The sequence below is a fragment of the Antennarius striatus genome, chromosome 2 (assembly GCF_040054535.1).
Source record: "Antennarius striatus isolate MH-2024 chromosome 2, ASM4005453v1, whole genome shotgun sequence".
Taxonomy (NCBI): Eukaryota; Metazoa; Chordata; class Actinopteri; order Lophiiformes; family Antennariidae; genus Antennarius; species Antennarius striatus.
This window is the reverse complement of record NC_090777.1, coordinates 29,271,608-29,287,680: the sequence shown is the minus strand read 5'-3', so window position 1 is coordinate 29,287,680 and position 16,073 is coordinate 29,271,608. Positions and strand designations below refer to the sequence as shown.

At 43.4% G+C, this 16,073-nt stretch overlaps 1 protein-coding gene across 10 annotated transcripts in view; it reads right to left on the bottom strand.

The window, feature by feature from the left end:
* Positions 1-16,073, bottom strand: part of LOC137605187 (membrane-associated guanylate kinase, WW and PDZ domain-containing protein 1-like) — a 69,480-nt gene that overhangs the window by 36,674 nt on the left and 16,733 nt on the right. For 7 of the 10 annotated variants that reach the window (XM_068329672.1, XM_068329681.1, XM_068329697.1 and 4 more), the window contains exon 2: positions 11,454-11,570. In XM_068329672.1, the coding sequence (XP_068185773.1) occupies positions 11,454-11,570 (117 nt within the window). Of the gene's footprint in view, positions 1-5,577; positions 5,824-8,382; positions 8,521-11,453; positions 11,571-16,073 lie in introns of those variants that run through there. The other 3 variants (XM_068329736.1, XM_068329728.1, XM_068329722.1) reach the window with 3 other exon arrangements.

Genomic DNA, 16,073 nt, shown 5'->3' with positions numbered 1-16,073 from the left:
TTCATAAATCACTCACTGCACACTTTGGAGATGTAGTCCATGAAAGATTCAATCATGACACTTAAACCAGTCATTTTCATAAGATCTGAATAAATTAATTTCCAATCTGATAACGCCATCATCTTGGCAAATGTCCTTGAGATTACAAAGATTATTTTTGAGGAGATTCTTAGCCTGGAAACCCGCCGGCAGACGTCGTCTGTGTGATGGAAACAATGATGACGCTCAAATCACGAAACAAAGACAGCGACGAATCGATTTGTCCGTACTTTGCTCTAATTGATTCAAACACACCAGCCGTATCTCCAGCGATCTCTCCTGATCTCTGCCGTTTGCTCCTGAGGCAGCAGCGGAAAAGTATTCTGAGATTTCCAGTACACAGAGGTCACATCCTTCAAAGTACGCAAGAAAGATAGTGACAGAATATTCGGATGCTGAGAGATGTTTCTGGGGAGAACATGTCCAGCTTTAGTCGTTCCACAAAGGAAACGGTTAGAATAAACTTTTTATTATGACTTCATTATAACAGTTTCACATACCCCTGGTACGTTGGACTGATTCAATGGTAGCGATCAGCGTTTTTATTTTAAATTTTGCTTTTTTGAAATGTAATTGATACTCCGATGTCAGCGATATATTGTGTTGTTCATTCAGGTGACACCACACTGATGCACAATCAGAAGAAGCCGTGTTAAAGTTCCTTAGATTCATTCAGATATAGTCAGAGGACTTTGGGGTTTCTGCTACACGCTGTAAATAAACTAGTACTCCTGGCAAAACAGTCAGAGGCCATTTTATCTGGCGTCGGAGAAAAGCATATTCTAAGGCCATCTGGCTACTGAATCTTTTACAATCCACAGGGCTGAACTTTCAGGTTTTTTAAACCAAATAAAAATTTAAAAAAATAGAGATTCCTTCTTATATTTCTCCACATCACTCGCAAAACATTGGATGTCAAACTCTGATACACTCAGAAAACTCTTCCACGCTCAGTTCCAAGGTCAAAGAAAAGGCAGAAATAAGGTTTTTGGGTTTAAATTCCAACACTTCTTTACGTACAGTGTTTGCTTTGAAATGAAGCCTCGCTGGAGCTGTTTCTGGTGGGCTGACGCAAGACGTGTGAGTTCTCTGTTCGGAGGGAAGCTGTTATCTGTGGAGGCTGACTAAATATTTCATTCATGCAGCTCAGTGAATGTTTGTGTCTCAAGCCTGGCAGGGACGGCCGTATGTAACACCATGTACCGCAGGAGTCCAGGGCCGCAGGATTAAAACTGTGACCTGCTACTAATCACGGTTTGTGAGCTACAAATGGAGAGATGGATGTTAATGGTTTTGAGTGCATCAAGTTACATTACATGTGGAGTTGTTTTTAGCCAAGGGGGGGGTGGGGTTCCAGGAATGTTGGTCAGTTGGCCTGTCTGTCGGTCCAGATTGATCTACTGGAGGGTTGTCATGGAAGGAAACACAAATGAATTCCTCCAAAACGATAATATCTGGCAACATGCAGACAAAAGTGTACAGGATGACATCTTCCTCTTCAGATGACCACCGCTGCATCCGCCGCAGCGGGTCACGGGGAGCTGGAGCCTATCTCGGCGGCATAGGGCGTGACACGGGGGACACTCCGGGCACGACGCCAGTGCACCGCGGAGCCACACACAAAGACATACAACCATGCACACACACACTCATTCCTACGGGCAATTTGGAACGGCCAATCAACCTGAAGCGCATGCTTTTGGAGGTGGGAGGTGGGAGGAGCCCACGCAGACACAAGGAGAGCATGTGAACTCCGCACAGAGCGGGACTCGAACCCGGGTCCGCCGTGTTGTGAGGCGGCAGCGCTAACCACTGCGCCCCCGTGCCACCCTAATTTAATTTAATTTTTAATTTTCATTTCTAATTTTTTAATTTTTTTTATATAATATAAAGTTATATTGATATAAAGTTATATACTGTATATATAGTTATTATTAACTTTATATCTGTCATACTAGAGTATTATTATTATTATTGTTGTTAATTTTCTTCAATGTGCAGTATATTCTCCCTGTTTTTATTTATCTGAACACTGCTGCAACATGTGGATTTCCCATTAAAGTATATCTAATCTAATCTAATATTATTTATTTTAATGGATTCACACGATTGTTTTATGATTTCAGTCTTCATCGTCATGGTAACGTGCTGATGTGCAATCGCTGTTGAGAATAACATTATTTAGGCATGAATTTACTGTATTTTATATGAATAATATTGATTGATAAAAAAACATTTAAATATGCCGCATCTTGCATCTCTGTCTTACCTCCGTTGACCACCTAGTTAGCATCACAACTTCATCTGCATGGACTAAATTTAACTTCAAGTGTGACTTTATCTCATCATTAACGTCAGGCTGAATCAGACAGCAGATGTCTGTTGACTGGGTTACACTCCACTGCTTCACTTTACAAATAGAGTTTCTACTGACATCATACAGACGCTTGATGGTGCTTCATCACTACAGCGGGCGATTTGGAGCGTTCTTCAGGAGTTGAAAATAACAAAGCGTCACTCATTTCAAAGAGGTTAAGTCTTAGAGGTGAAAACGAAGTGTTGTGTGACGTGTACATTTTCTCCTCATGAGGGAAAGTGTTATACGCCTCTTGATGTGTTTTTAGCTCTGCTTTACCAGAGCTGTTAATGTATGACGCTTTAAACTTTATATTCAAATTTGATATCGCGTAAACAAGCAAACATGTGGAGGCTGATTTCATCAACTCCCCCCCAGCCTCTCTCCAGATGCCCCGTCCGGACCTCTGGTTCTGTTTGCTGCTCTGTTCCGAAGCCATCCAGACCCACATGACCTCATCTGTGACTGGAAAGATCTTAACACTAAAGCATCTGTACATACACAACCACAACAACCACAATCACACACACACACACACACACACACACACACACACACAGGTGAAAAAAAATGTCCCTGTGTATTAACAAAGGGCCGCGGGGCCGACAGCACTCTGGTGTCATCCGATACCCTCAATCGCCTTCCTGCTGTTGATGGTCTGAGGAGCTTCCCCTCATTGTCTGACACAGACACACACACACTCACATAGACACACACAGCCAAACATCTGCTGTTTTAACCCCTGCTGGTTATGTGTGGGGGGTGGGGGGGTGAAACAAACGGCAAACAGGAACAAGAAAAATCCAAGTGGCCTGAGAGTTGGATGAGCCTGCAGGAAAATTGTGTTTTCTTTTCTCAATAATAAAACAATATCTAGGTTTATAATATAAAATAATACAAAATAATACAAAATAATACAAAACAACACTGTATAGACTTGAATCTGCTCACACCTATAGTATAACTGTCCCCTCATGGATGCAAGAAGTCAGATCTATGGTGTGTTTCCAGGACAAACGCTTCCTATGAGCTGATGGAGATGTGTGTGTGTGTGTGTGTGTGTGTGTGTGTGTGTGTGTGTGTGTGTGTGTGTGTGTGTGTGTGTGTGTGTGTGTGTGTGTGTGTGTGTGTGTGTGTGTGTGTGTGTGTGTGAGCAGACAGCACAGGGGAGGGCAGCTAACAGTCACCCAGGGAGTTAGCAGGGAACTCTCTGGGGCCGCTAAGCCAATTACTGGAGCAGCATTGATTGAGGCAGCACTTTAAGGCCTCATCTATACAAGTAGTCCCTCAATACACCGGTCAGATGATGGGGGGGTCTCAACCACAAACGACACCTGGATGACCGTTTGCATCCATCGCTGTGGAGATGCTGATGTGTGGGACAGAGGATGCTGTTAAAGGCGTGCCTCTCCATCGGCACGGCAACTGGATGATGTTCCTCAATCCTGATCAGCTCTGTTCAATCAGCGCTTCCAATCCCCACCCCCCCACCCCCCATTAAAGGGATTGCTGACTGAAAATGATTTATGAAGAGAAACAGAGAAGAAATCGATGCAGCAGAGCTCCTCAGATTAATGCTTAGGCAAATAACAGCACCTGTCCAGATGTTATTGGAGGCCTAGGTGCTTTTAACTCGCCCCCCCGTGTCGAAGCACGTTCCATTAACCGGGGGTTGAAGGAAATAGAACAGAAGCTTACAGTCGTCTCCACTTGCTTCCCACAACAACACACCTGCATTGATTGTGGGGAGACAATATTAACAAGGACCGGGAGGATTTGTGTCGACACGTCTTCGGTTTCAGCAGAAACTAAAACTTTAGCTGCGACTGTTGGTTCTTTAGACCTGCTCGAAAATTTAAGATCACTGTCAAATTTGTTTGAAACCACAAGTGAATACTATTTTCATTACAATATTTTCTGCACTAAAAGGCGCAGCTAAAAGCTTTTAATTTTCTCAAATACCAACAATGCAGCTAATAATCCAGTGCACCTTATATATGGAAAAAGGTTTAAAATAGGCCAGTAATTGAAGGTGCGCCTTATAGTCCAGAAAATACTGTAATTCTTTCTGCAGATTACAGTTTTAATAACTGACTTTATCTAAAGTTACATCTTCAGACTCCTTCTCCTCTTCCTCTGCTCCCTCCTCTACATGATACCACTACTACAGTATTACTGTGACTACTAATCCAGTTTTATAACGTTTTTCAGAACCAAACCACACAAAATTTAAAAAAAATTTTTTTAAAAATGGTCCCCACAGCTGGTTGGATTTAAAGATTCTCTTTGAAAAATGACTGAAACAATTGATAATAAAATATACAGTTGACTCAGTGAATCCTCTTCTTATATAAGGTTCATATTGGTTCCATCAATTTCTGCAGAAATGACTGCAGAAATATTTCACTGTCAGTTATCTTCTCATAAAGTTTCAGTATCTGTGGAAATCTTTTTTTTTTTTTTCACTCATCCCTGAAATTCATGGAATGATTAACCTTCATTATCAAAGATACTCATTCTTTTTTTCTTTTTTTTACAGCCAGATTCCTCTCAGTGATTGTTTGTAAAATGATTCAGTTACCCCTTAAAGAGGACAGAGAGAATCCAGACACACAATACTGCTGCTGCCCGGCAGAACAGGCCATTCTTTCAGCTCGCGCCACACAGCTGAGTCCCAGCACCGTTCTCCTGCTGTCCCCCCGGCTCCCTCCCCACCTCTGCCCCCTCAATACCGGCTAGGAGAATGAAGGGAGGAGGGCTGGTTATAAATGGTGGGGCGAGCACTTTAGAATTTAAGGAATCATTAGCTGGAAGGCTTGTAAAAATGAGACAAAAGGTGGAAAACTGTTTATACTAGAAGGAAAGATTCAAGATGACAAAAAGTGGGATGAGATTAGATTAAAATATTATAGATTAGATGAGATGTGAGAAGGAATTAAGAAATTTAAAAGGAAAATACTAGAGCTGATGACAGAAAAACCATCAAACCCATCAATACCAGACCAGAAACCTGCATAAGCTCTGATTCCCACAGTCTCCCAAACAGCACCTGCCTCTGTATTTATTTATGCATCTGTGTGTGTCTGTTTACCCCCCCCCACCACCCACCCACATCCCATCCAATCTAATCCTGGTAGTCAGGGCATCATTCCCAGGAGAAGAAGTAAATGTCACAGATTTACCTCTTCACTGCCACACGGATACCGTTTCCCTCTCCGTCAGTTATTCCACAGAAATCATTGAAAAAAAAAGAAAAGATAAATCCCAGCACGTTAAATTCTGCAAACCCTCTCCCAAAACGCACCATCCGTGGCTCATCTGTGAGTGATGTGTTAGCCCCCACAGATCGCAGGCGCGTTCAGGCAGGCGGCGAGGAGGCAGCTGCCGTTTTCCTTCAAAGCTCCACATGCAGAAAAATTCGAGGTCCAGCCCAGCTTAGAGGCTAAGCCATTGTAAGCTATTCACACTCCAGTTCCTGTCTGAGGCCAATGGCTGAAGTCCCCTGCATGCTCCCGCCCACCGCCTTCCTCCACCTCCCTTTCTCTCCTCCTCTCCTCCCTCTCTGTTTCTCCTTCTCCTGCTATCTGAGCCATAAATACAGACGCCTGACATCACCTAACACATGGTCGCTCCTGATAAACAGCCAGCTTCAGGCCGCTCTCGTGACAGAGAACGCTTGGAGGGTGGATGCTGGGTTAAGTAAAGGGAGTAGAGGGCAGCTGGACAAGGATGAGGGTGATGATGAAGATGTATTGCCGGGTGGGCTTGGGTGGGGGTGGGGATGGGGGTACTCCTGTCTTTACTGTCGTGGAGAGATGATGATCTGGGGTTTTGTTTTTAGTCTTCACTGCCTCCTGTATGTGTTTACTACGTTTAGACCGGACCGGGGCAGCGAGGCTCGGATCGGTTAGCACAAAGGGAGATGAAGAGAAAGGCTTTCACCTGGCAGGACAAGCCTCTACCTGCACAGGTGGACGTCCAGGCAACATGACCACAAAGACGCCAGCTGCCCTGAGGGAAAGGGACGGTCTGGATTCCCTTTGTCTAATCTGACACACGTTGCTTCATGGTAAAAGTTGACTAAATAGCAGTAAAACCAACAGTCCTGTGTGTGTAGCAGGCTGCAGTACCAGATTAGCCTAGCTTAGCATAGTGTCTTCCTATCAGCACCTTAAAACCACTGATGGTGCTTCACTCAAAAACCAAAAAGAAATGAGATCCTGGTGGATTAAATGTCTGGAATAGCAGGAAGAACAACCCAAAATGAAATGTTAAGGTCTTAAATGTTAAACTACGACATCATCAGACTGACTGCTCCGAGGTGAACCCCTGGGAGCTGCTGGTCACAACATGGGACCCGCATGAAAAACCATCACAAGACAATCACACACAGACCGGTTTTATAAAAGACAACTTGATTACAAAATACGACTCCAGTAACAACACTGGCTCATTCACTGGTTCACCAGTTACTCCTCTGGAATATAATAACCTATCTGTGAATAGTTTTCACATGATATTATCAACAGTTTCCTCTCATGTGGACAGAATTCCCACTCCGGCTGTACAGAGAAAAAGAACTACATGAAGCTTTTCTAGACTGTTGGACGAGTAAGAAGTTCATTAATCAGCGGCTGGTTGATTCAAATGCAGCCTGTAAACATTCCTCACAAAAGGAGTTCACAAGAAGATGATTGTTTTACACCATCATGTCTACGAAGCGTGAATAAAGATTTAACAAAGGCCATCATTATTACGATGAAGCCGCAAGAAACATGTTGTTAAGTCCGGCTCTATAAACAGATGCTGTGTTCTTCATATAATAAACCATTAAGATGCATCGAAATGCGTGGAAGAGGGTCTGAAACACATCAATAACAAACAGTGAGGAACACCAGAGCTGCCGTCCCTTTGGCCTGTGTGTCGTTTACTTTAATGGTGACAAATGATGTCTGTTTGTGATTTTAAAATATGCTAAATATGCTAATCTATTATACATCAGCATGTGAACATAAACACAGACGTACACACACCACACACACACACACACACACACACACACACACACACACACGAACACAGACTGCCTTCTTAGAGCATCCCGATGCAAAAACACACATTTGCTTCTCAAATGAGCTCCTCGACGTGTCCGGAGCAAACCGAGCGTCAACACGTTTTGATATTTTGATCACATTAAGCGACATATAAACTGTCCATATGTGGGGGGTGGGGGCATAGAAAGTGGGGCCCATTCATCCGTTCCCAGAATGAATGGCCGTCATTAGCATGAGGCTCCCCAGCAGCACCCTGCAATGCAGCGACACACACAATGGCGAGAGCCACGCTTCCCCCTGCCGTTCCCCCCCCCCAAAGAGAAGCCCTTTTGTTTGAGCAGCATCTGGACCTGACCTCCATACATTCGAGGTTGATGACCCCCCCCACCCCCCATCCTCTGCTCAGTTTGTCACCTCTTCTCCCCTGCACTCCTATCCCAACCTAACCCCCCTCTTTAAAAAAAACCTGCTCGACAATCCTCCTCTTTCCTTTCCTACATACCCTGTACCCCGGTCTCCCCCCCTCCCTCACTAAAGCAAGCAGGACAAAAAAATACAAACGCTGTGTGTACTACTGGGCCTTGTAAAAAGCCTGCAGGGTGAATTAGAAAACCAGAGAGGGAAAAGCACCAGGGGGGTACAGGCCATCTGTCCCTCTGGGTTGGACGTGCTCTGCTCTGAGAGTGGCTGCCCCCCCCCTCTCTTTTCCACACATAATGCCCACCCCTACCCCCACCTTCCCTGATTCCCTTAGCCTATATACACAGCATCAACCAAACACACACTCTCTGCCATGCATACATCACACACAGCGGATGGCGGATGGCGGTGAGACTGGAAGAAGAAGGAGGAGAGGAAGAAGAAGGAGGAGAGGAAGAAGAAGACGAAGAAGAAGGAGGAGGAGGAGGAGGAGGAGGAGGATCTTCCACTTGCCTGCGTTTCACAGCCGAGGAGCAAATCAAGATGTAATCCTTCTCTTTGTGTGAGCGGCAAACAGAGACATTTGTCTCCAACAATGATTTTCCCCGAGATTGCAATGGAGTGGAAAACAAGGAAGCGAGGGAGTGAAGGACAGCAAGAAGGGGAGGGAGAGAGAGAGAGAGAGAGACAGAGACAGAGAGAGAGAGGAGGCGATGGAGGGTGAGACGGGGGGAGCAGCTCCAGTGTGATGGAGGAAGGCAAACGAGCCGCGGGGACGCCGACACTCACTGGATGATAGGAAGCAAAAAAAAGAGAGAGGAGAGGGAGAAGGAGGGAGAGATCAGGTGGGGGAGGGAGGGAGGATTGGTTCAGTCCGTGGCTCAAACGCTGGGATAACGCCGAGATCACCCCCCCCACACACACACACACACACATACACACACATACACACACACCCCGGCAGCAGGCAGCAGCTGCAGACGAGAGAGAGGCAAACGAGAGGCAAACGAATCCCACGAGAGGGCAACTTCTCCATCAATTGTGACATTTGCTGCACTTGATAACAATAGACATCTGTAGTGGGAGGGGGGTGAAGGAGGAGGAGGATGGGTCGGGGTTAGGCGGGGTGGGGGGGTTCTTCCTATAAACATATATGGTCAGAAAGAGGAAAAAACCCCACCTCAGACTGGTAGGGGGGAGACGCACCTGTTCCAGTCAAACATAAGGAGAAGGAGCGACACATGTGGGGAGGAAAGGGGGAGGACAGAGGGGGAGGCGAGGGGGGGGGGGCAGAGGGACGAGAAGCGCCACTTTCATTTCACTGCCTTTGTCGTTCTGTCCTGTCACGCCGTGGAAGTATTTGCATGTGTGTGTGAGAAGGAGAGACAATAAACGTGTGGCGGCAGCGATAGTAGGTCAGGGGGAGGGACAGGAGAGAAGAAAAAGAGAGGGGGGGGGACTAACAGCACTTCAGCACAGAAAAACTTGTAACCTGTGTTTCCTTAAAAGTAAAAAATACATCATTTTAAAATACAGTTTTTTCTGCACTATAAGGAGAACTGGATTATAAAGCACACTGTCGGTTTTTGAGGAAATTAAAGGCTTTTAGGTGCGCCTTATAGTGCAGAAAATACTGAACTCTATTGAACATCCAAACTTGATTATGAACTTCCAAAACATCTAAATTTGATTTTCATGTTTTGTCTGAACTCTGTGAAAATCACAAAGAAATGAAAATCTCTCTCTACACACGGTACTTTTGAAAATCCTACCATTGCTTTTGAAATGTGAACTCCTTTTTGCGTGAATCTCTATTTCTATGAATAAACGTGGTTTTAAAAATCCAAATCAAAAACCTCTCTCTCATATTTCAGTTTGTTGAATCTACATTTGTCTACATTAAGAAGGGAGAATGCTTGTCGGAGTGGAAGCTACAAAACATTTTCACAAGAAACTAAAAGTTTTCTGTGTTTATGTACTTCTCATAATAAAGACTGGAGCCTTCACACAGAAAACTCACACACTTCGACTTGAATTCTATGAACTTTCTTCTTGATAACATCAACTGAAAGTGTGCGCTTCAGCTTCTTCATTGAATTAAACTGGACAGCTAAAACACAAAGCCTTCAGCCTAAAAAATTAAAAATTGTTTGTCGTTTCATCACATAAAGCTATGCTGCTGTATAGCTGCTAACATGCTAATAGCTATTAATGGAACTTCTCAAGTAGTCCCAGTTGAACTATACTGATAATAATATTACATTTTAAAATTTAAATTCCTAAAGATTTTTATTTACCCTGAAGAAGTGAAAATACCCATTATACACTTTTTTCCTCAAAATGGTTAGATTAATATATTAGATCAATCCTAATACTTCCCCAGAAATAAGGTAAATTACTCAAAAATAAAACTGCTAAATGCTAAATGTCCCACAATATATGTAGTATTTTTATTATTTGCTGCTGTTTTCATGTTTGATGTCTGTTCTTTGCACGCAGAAGCGTTTCCATCACCACGAGATCTTTGTGGACGCCCTGAATGTTCATCACATAATCAGGCAGGAATCTATTTTCAATATATCAGAACATCATAATCCCAGGCCGGGCATCGGGGGAGGATCAGAGAGGCGGATTTACCGGTCACATGGCTTAGCACAAGAGAAGGGCATGGAGCCAGAGAGAGTGAGGCCGGGAGGAAAAAGTAAAGAAATACAGAAACACATTAATATAATCCAGGAGCCCTGTTTTATTAGGAAGTTGTGCATTCAATCACATGCAAATCCATAAACACACACACTCACACACACACGCAGCCAAGCCCCAGTCCCTAGAAACAGGAGTGTTTGATGGGAAAGATGATCCCTTTCCTGGGTAATGAAATCACATCTATTTATATGTGTGAGAAAACAATTACTCACACCCTCTCTGTCCAATCGTTTCCCTGACGAATCCCCGGCTTTGTTCCGTCAAAATGTTTAAATTCAGATTTTACCGTCATCACGACACAAGAAAAAGTTTTACAGGACGCAAGCCTGAATAAAGCTGGACCCGGTCCCCAAACCAATTCGCTCAAGTTTGTGAACAATTTCAATACGTTTGTGAAAGTGCAAAGTGTTTGGCTGAGGCCTCACTTTTCTTAAATTACACTTAAAACCTTGTGAGACGGATGTTTGTGTGAAGTCACGACACGAGGAGCTTCAATAGAGGCCGACGTGTGAAAGAAATGAAGACACAGTGTCTGAAAATGTTTGATTTCTCTCTAAGTAAGCAAAGCTGGTGAGGTTTTTATATGGTGAAAGAGAAATAAAGTGTCATATAATGTATGTGTAAAATAATGATATTAATAAAACTGATGCAGCCAAAAGGAACTGGGTTAGTCTGGTAACCTGAAAAAACTGATGCTAAACACAAAAAAACATGATTCTCCTGCAAAATGTTCTGCTTTAGGCGTCCGCCACCGCATCATCATCATCATCATCATCATCATCATCATCATCATCATCATCATCATCATCATCATCATCATCATCATCATCATCATCATCATCATCATCATCATCATCCTCGCTGCTGTTTTCACTCACAAGGCACGGCGTGGCGATACAGGTTGGCCCTGATGGTCTTCTGCAGCTCGTGGTCCGGAGACGACTTCTGGAACCTCAAGCTGAGGTAGTGCTTCAGGTCCTTGTTGAGTTTGTGTCCTGGAAACAGGAAGCAGACAAAAACACAAGTTAACAAATCTCATCGACACAAAATCTGTTTGTGTCTTTGTCCATAACATGCTTTCACTTCAGCAGAAGTAAAGCTGTGATAGGCTGTGACTTTCCCGTTATGGAAATACTCCTAGATGATAAAATGAGCACATTGAGTGGGGAAAATAATAAGTTTTATCTTATTCTACAGCCGTCACAGCATCCCAGTTTCACCACACAATCACTAAAGCCAGGAGAATTAATATGACTCAACATAACGTTACAGTACAGAAGAAAAAAATGTATATCTAATCTAATCAAATTCATATATTTAGTCACTGTTGAGACAAATTAATTACAACCATAGAAAGTCAATGATAATCCTTTGTTGTAACTTGACAATACCGTTGTACACACAAAACGACAAAAATGTAATTTAGATTTTTTTTAATTGATTAAAGATTGTTAAGGCCTCTCTGCTCTGGGTTATTAGCACACGATTAACATGACACACATTTATCTTTAACGCAGGTATCCCAACAGCCAACATTTACACCTGGCCGAAATGCAAGAACCTGAAAACAATCAAACAAACTCTATTTTACAATCAGTGATGAGTCTGCAGCCGTTCATCTCATGGCTGTGAGCTGATCTCTAACATCAAACTGCATATTGACACCAAACAATGAAAAACAATTCAGTGCCACATCCACATAATATATGCATAGAGGAAAAATAAGAAATTAATGTACGCTTAAGTGTATTTGAGTGACTTCTGTGTGATTCTGCTTCTGATCTGATTGGCTGGTGTTCTCAGCCTTCATCCAATCAGAGGGGCCGATGCTGCTGGCTGAGTTTGAACACAGTCCCGGCGCTCACAATGGGTCCAGATGGTCAGTGTTCGCTCTCACACCAGGTCCCCGTTTAGGACCATTTAATGTTCTCCAGATATATCATGGTGTCTGCTGGGGGAGGCCAGCAGCTCTTGGGGGAGGTGCCACGACCCCCCCCTGGCAGCCCGACAGAGAAAGGTTTCCCCCCGGCTCCGAGACAACGGGGTCAGGATGATGACAACAGCTTCAGATCCAAAGTCACATGACTTCAGATTGGAGTGGGCCGGCCTTCCAGACAGGGATGTCCAGTAATTGAGGATTTGCATTTGATTCCACAGTGGGTGGATGTTACCGTGGTTACGTCTGTAATCAACAAATCAATAAAAACCTGATCGCTCCTGATCACTGATGTGCAGCTTCACTGCTGTGACGTCAAACACCTTTTTACCCCTGACAACTTTGATAAATAGAAAGAGATAACTGACGCCTGCTACAGAACCACAGACAACACACGGACGCTGACATGTAAATATTAATATTAGTTATATTCCTACTGTGTACAGGATTACTGTCAGCAATAGAAAAAACTTCCAAATTTCAGTAAAACCTCTGACGTACAAACATGACCTGAATAAAACGAGGTCATAACAGAACCCACCCAGCAGCTCCTCCCAAAACTCACACACCTTTACGTCATGTTCAATTTATTTAACCCCTGCAGCGCCGTAACCAAACTGTGCAGCTTTACCAAAGGTGAAGTCTTCACGTCTACCTTTATGCAACACCAGGAACCCGAGTGATTGATCAGATTTTAAATCCCCACGATAAGCTGATCCACCTGGATGCTGCTGCCGGCAGAAAACGTCCGGAGAAGCTGAGGAGGTGAAAATGATCTGAGAGCAGAGCAGCATCAGTCATCTGGCCTGTGATGACATCATCGTCTGTCAGCCCCGGCAGGGAATGAAAAGACGAGCACACACACACACACACACAGGCATCGACAGACGTGACGCACACACACACAGCGGTGGTATGATGTCACACAGGTCGACGACACACACGGTTATTAACAGTTATTAATGATTATTAACGGTTATTAACGGAGGCATTTTTTTGGAGACAGCGGCTGGCAGTCGATGATGCTGTACCTTTCTGTTCCTATGCACACACACACACACACACACACACACACACACACACACACACACACACACACACACACACACACACACACACACACACACACACACACACAACCCGCTATGTAATTCAGTGCAAGCAAAGCACAGTCAGGTAATTGTTACCTAGCAACCAGCCAGTGCTGACGACCATCATTACAGTCCCTGCTAGCAGTCAGATTATAGAAGGGAAACCACATACAATAACACACACACAGACACAGACACAGACACACACACTTTTTTAATCCTGCATCTGGTGATTGGATTATAATAAACACATCATCAATAATAAAATCTGTCACACACACATGAGTGTTTGGTTTTACACATGTGTCAGTTTTGCTGGCTCAGACGCTTTCCAAGAGATAATGACCTCCATCAGAAGAGACCCCCCCCACCCCCACTCTCAATCCCCCAGCCTCCACACGCTGTGGATACACACATTAACAGAGGGCAGGCGGTCCAGGTGTCAGCCTTCATCAATGAGGAAGTCATCAAATATTCAATATTTATGGGGATTAAAGCCGCATGGATAAAAGACTACAATCACGCAAGTGGTGTGTGTGTGCGTGTGTGTGTGTGTGCGTGTGTGTGTGTGTGTGTGTGTGTGCGTGTGTGTGTGTGTTATAATCATATTAACCCTCATTTTAACAAATGCATTAAATGCTCTCAGAGACTTTCTAATAAAACTGATTAATTTTTTTTTGACCCGTTCTGATTTGTTTCCCCAGCAGAATTTCACAAAAACTGTTTTAAATTCAATCAAAAACACCCGATCTCATAAGAAAATGGGAGATACGTATGATCTGAGCTTCACAGCTGCCGCTCTGCTGTGTGTGAACAGGAAACACGTTGAATCAAATGACAACAAATCGTTCAGACGCTTACCCAGAGTTCAAGTGTGAGTGTATTCACCCAGATTGGGCCTGTGCTTTAATGCATGTATGAAATGACATTTGCAATATTTTAACATTAATATTTTGTTCCTTTTGAGATATATTTCAAACTACAAGCATTTATAAAGTACAGTAAGTTATTCTTGGCTTGATGAAAACGTCGTCATTCACTGATATTTTATGACTGAAACTTATTCTGACAGTCGTTGATGTCTCTAACCGTACAGGACAGATCCTTCAGGATCTTATTAAAGACATTTTTGCTTCTCACTAATATGTAATGAAACGGACAGATCAGAGTAATGAATAATCTGAAGCACGTTTCCCGGGAGCTGAGACGTTTCTGGAGCTGTCGGGTTACACACTGTGTGAGACAGACGTCACACTCTGGGCGAGGCGGAGAAGATGTGTGTGAGGCCTCTGTCTTCTACCGGGGAGAAAGTGTGTGTGAGGGAGATGGATTTAACCCAAATAAGAGTGGATTATACACATCCTCCATGCTCCCAGTCAGCATTACATAACCCTATATCTAGTTATGCATCCCCGACTCATTTTGGGAGCTGGGGGGAGGGTGTGTGTGTGTGTGTGTGTGTGTGCGTCTTCTCATACATCCTAGGGGGATAGTGGTTCACACATGCTCCCATACATTAAACATGAAAACACAAATATACACATGCGCCATTAAGCTGTTTTTTTAATGCAATTATCATCAGAGATCTATTTTTAAAAGGTTGAGATGTTTGTATCGCTTATTTGAAGAGGATTTCGATATGAGCTGCTTTAAAAACCGACCAACCAGATAGCAAAAGGACAGAAAACATGGTGGCGTCTGTTTAAAACATCAGCAGAAGCTCCAGCAGCTGCAGCTCATAACCACACAACAGCTGCCATCAATATGAGCCACCGCTCCTACCTGTTTGTTCTACCGTTATGGAAAGAGAATTAACAGCAGCTGAGTTTTTGAGATAAATCAATTTTTTTTTGGGGGGGGGGGGTGCTTTTCATGGTTTGATTTGTTATAAAATCAAATAAACGTTTACAGAATGAATGGTAATCTGAGAATATGTCCGTGTGTGTGTGTGTGTGTGTGTGTGTGTGTGTGTGTGTGTGTGTGTGTGTGTGTGTGTGTGTGTTCCTTTCACCAGCTGATTGTGATTCATTTCTCGTCCTCCAGCTCAACACTGCCCTCTGTGTCTCCAGGCATCACCACTGACAGTGTTCTTCACATGGATCCCGTTACCACAGCAACCCAGACCCAACCAGTGACTGACATAAAACATGTGATTATTATGGACTGCTGCCACCCAGTGGTCGACCTTAATCATATGTGGTAGTAAAATGTAATGTTTAAGATATGACTAAGTGTAAAAAGTTGATTCTTCATCTTCTTAGGTTATGAGTTTGCCAATATTTCAATAAACTATAATAAATAGATAAATACATACATCAACAACTTACATAATAATGTTTGTTGAGGTTGAAAATCTGCCCTTTGGATTTAAAATCATTTTATTTTTAATGTTATAAAAGAAAAAACTATTTCTTCAGTGGTATCTTTTACATCTAATTCAGTAACTTTTGGGGATGCATCAAAGTTCACAT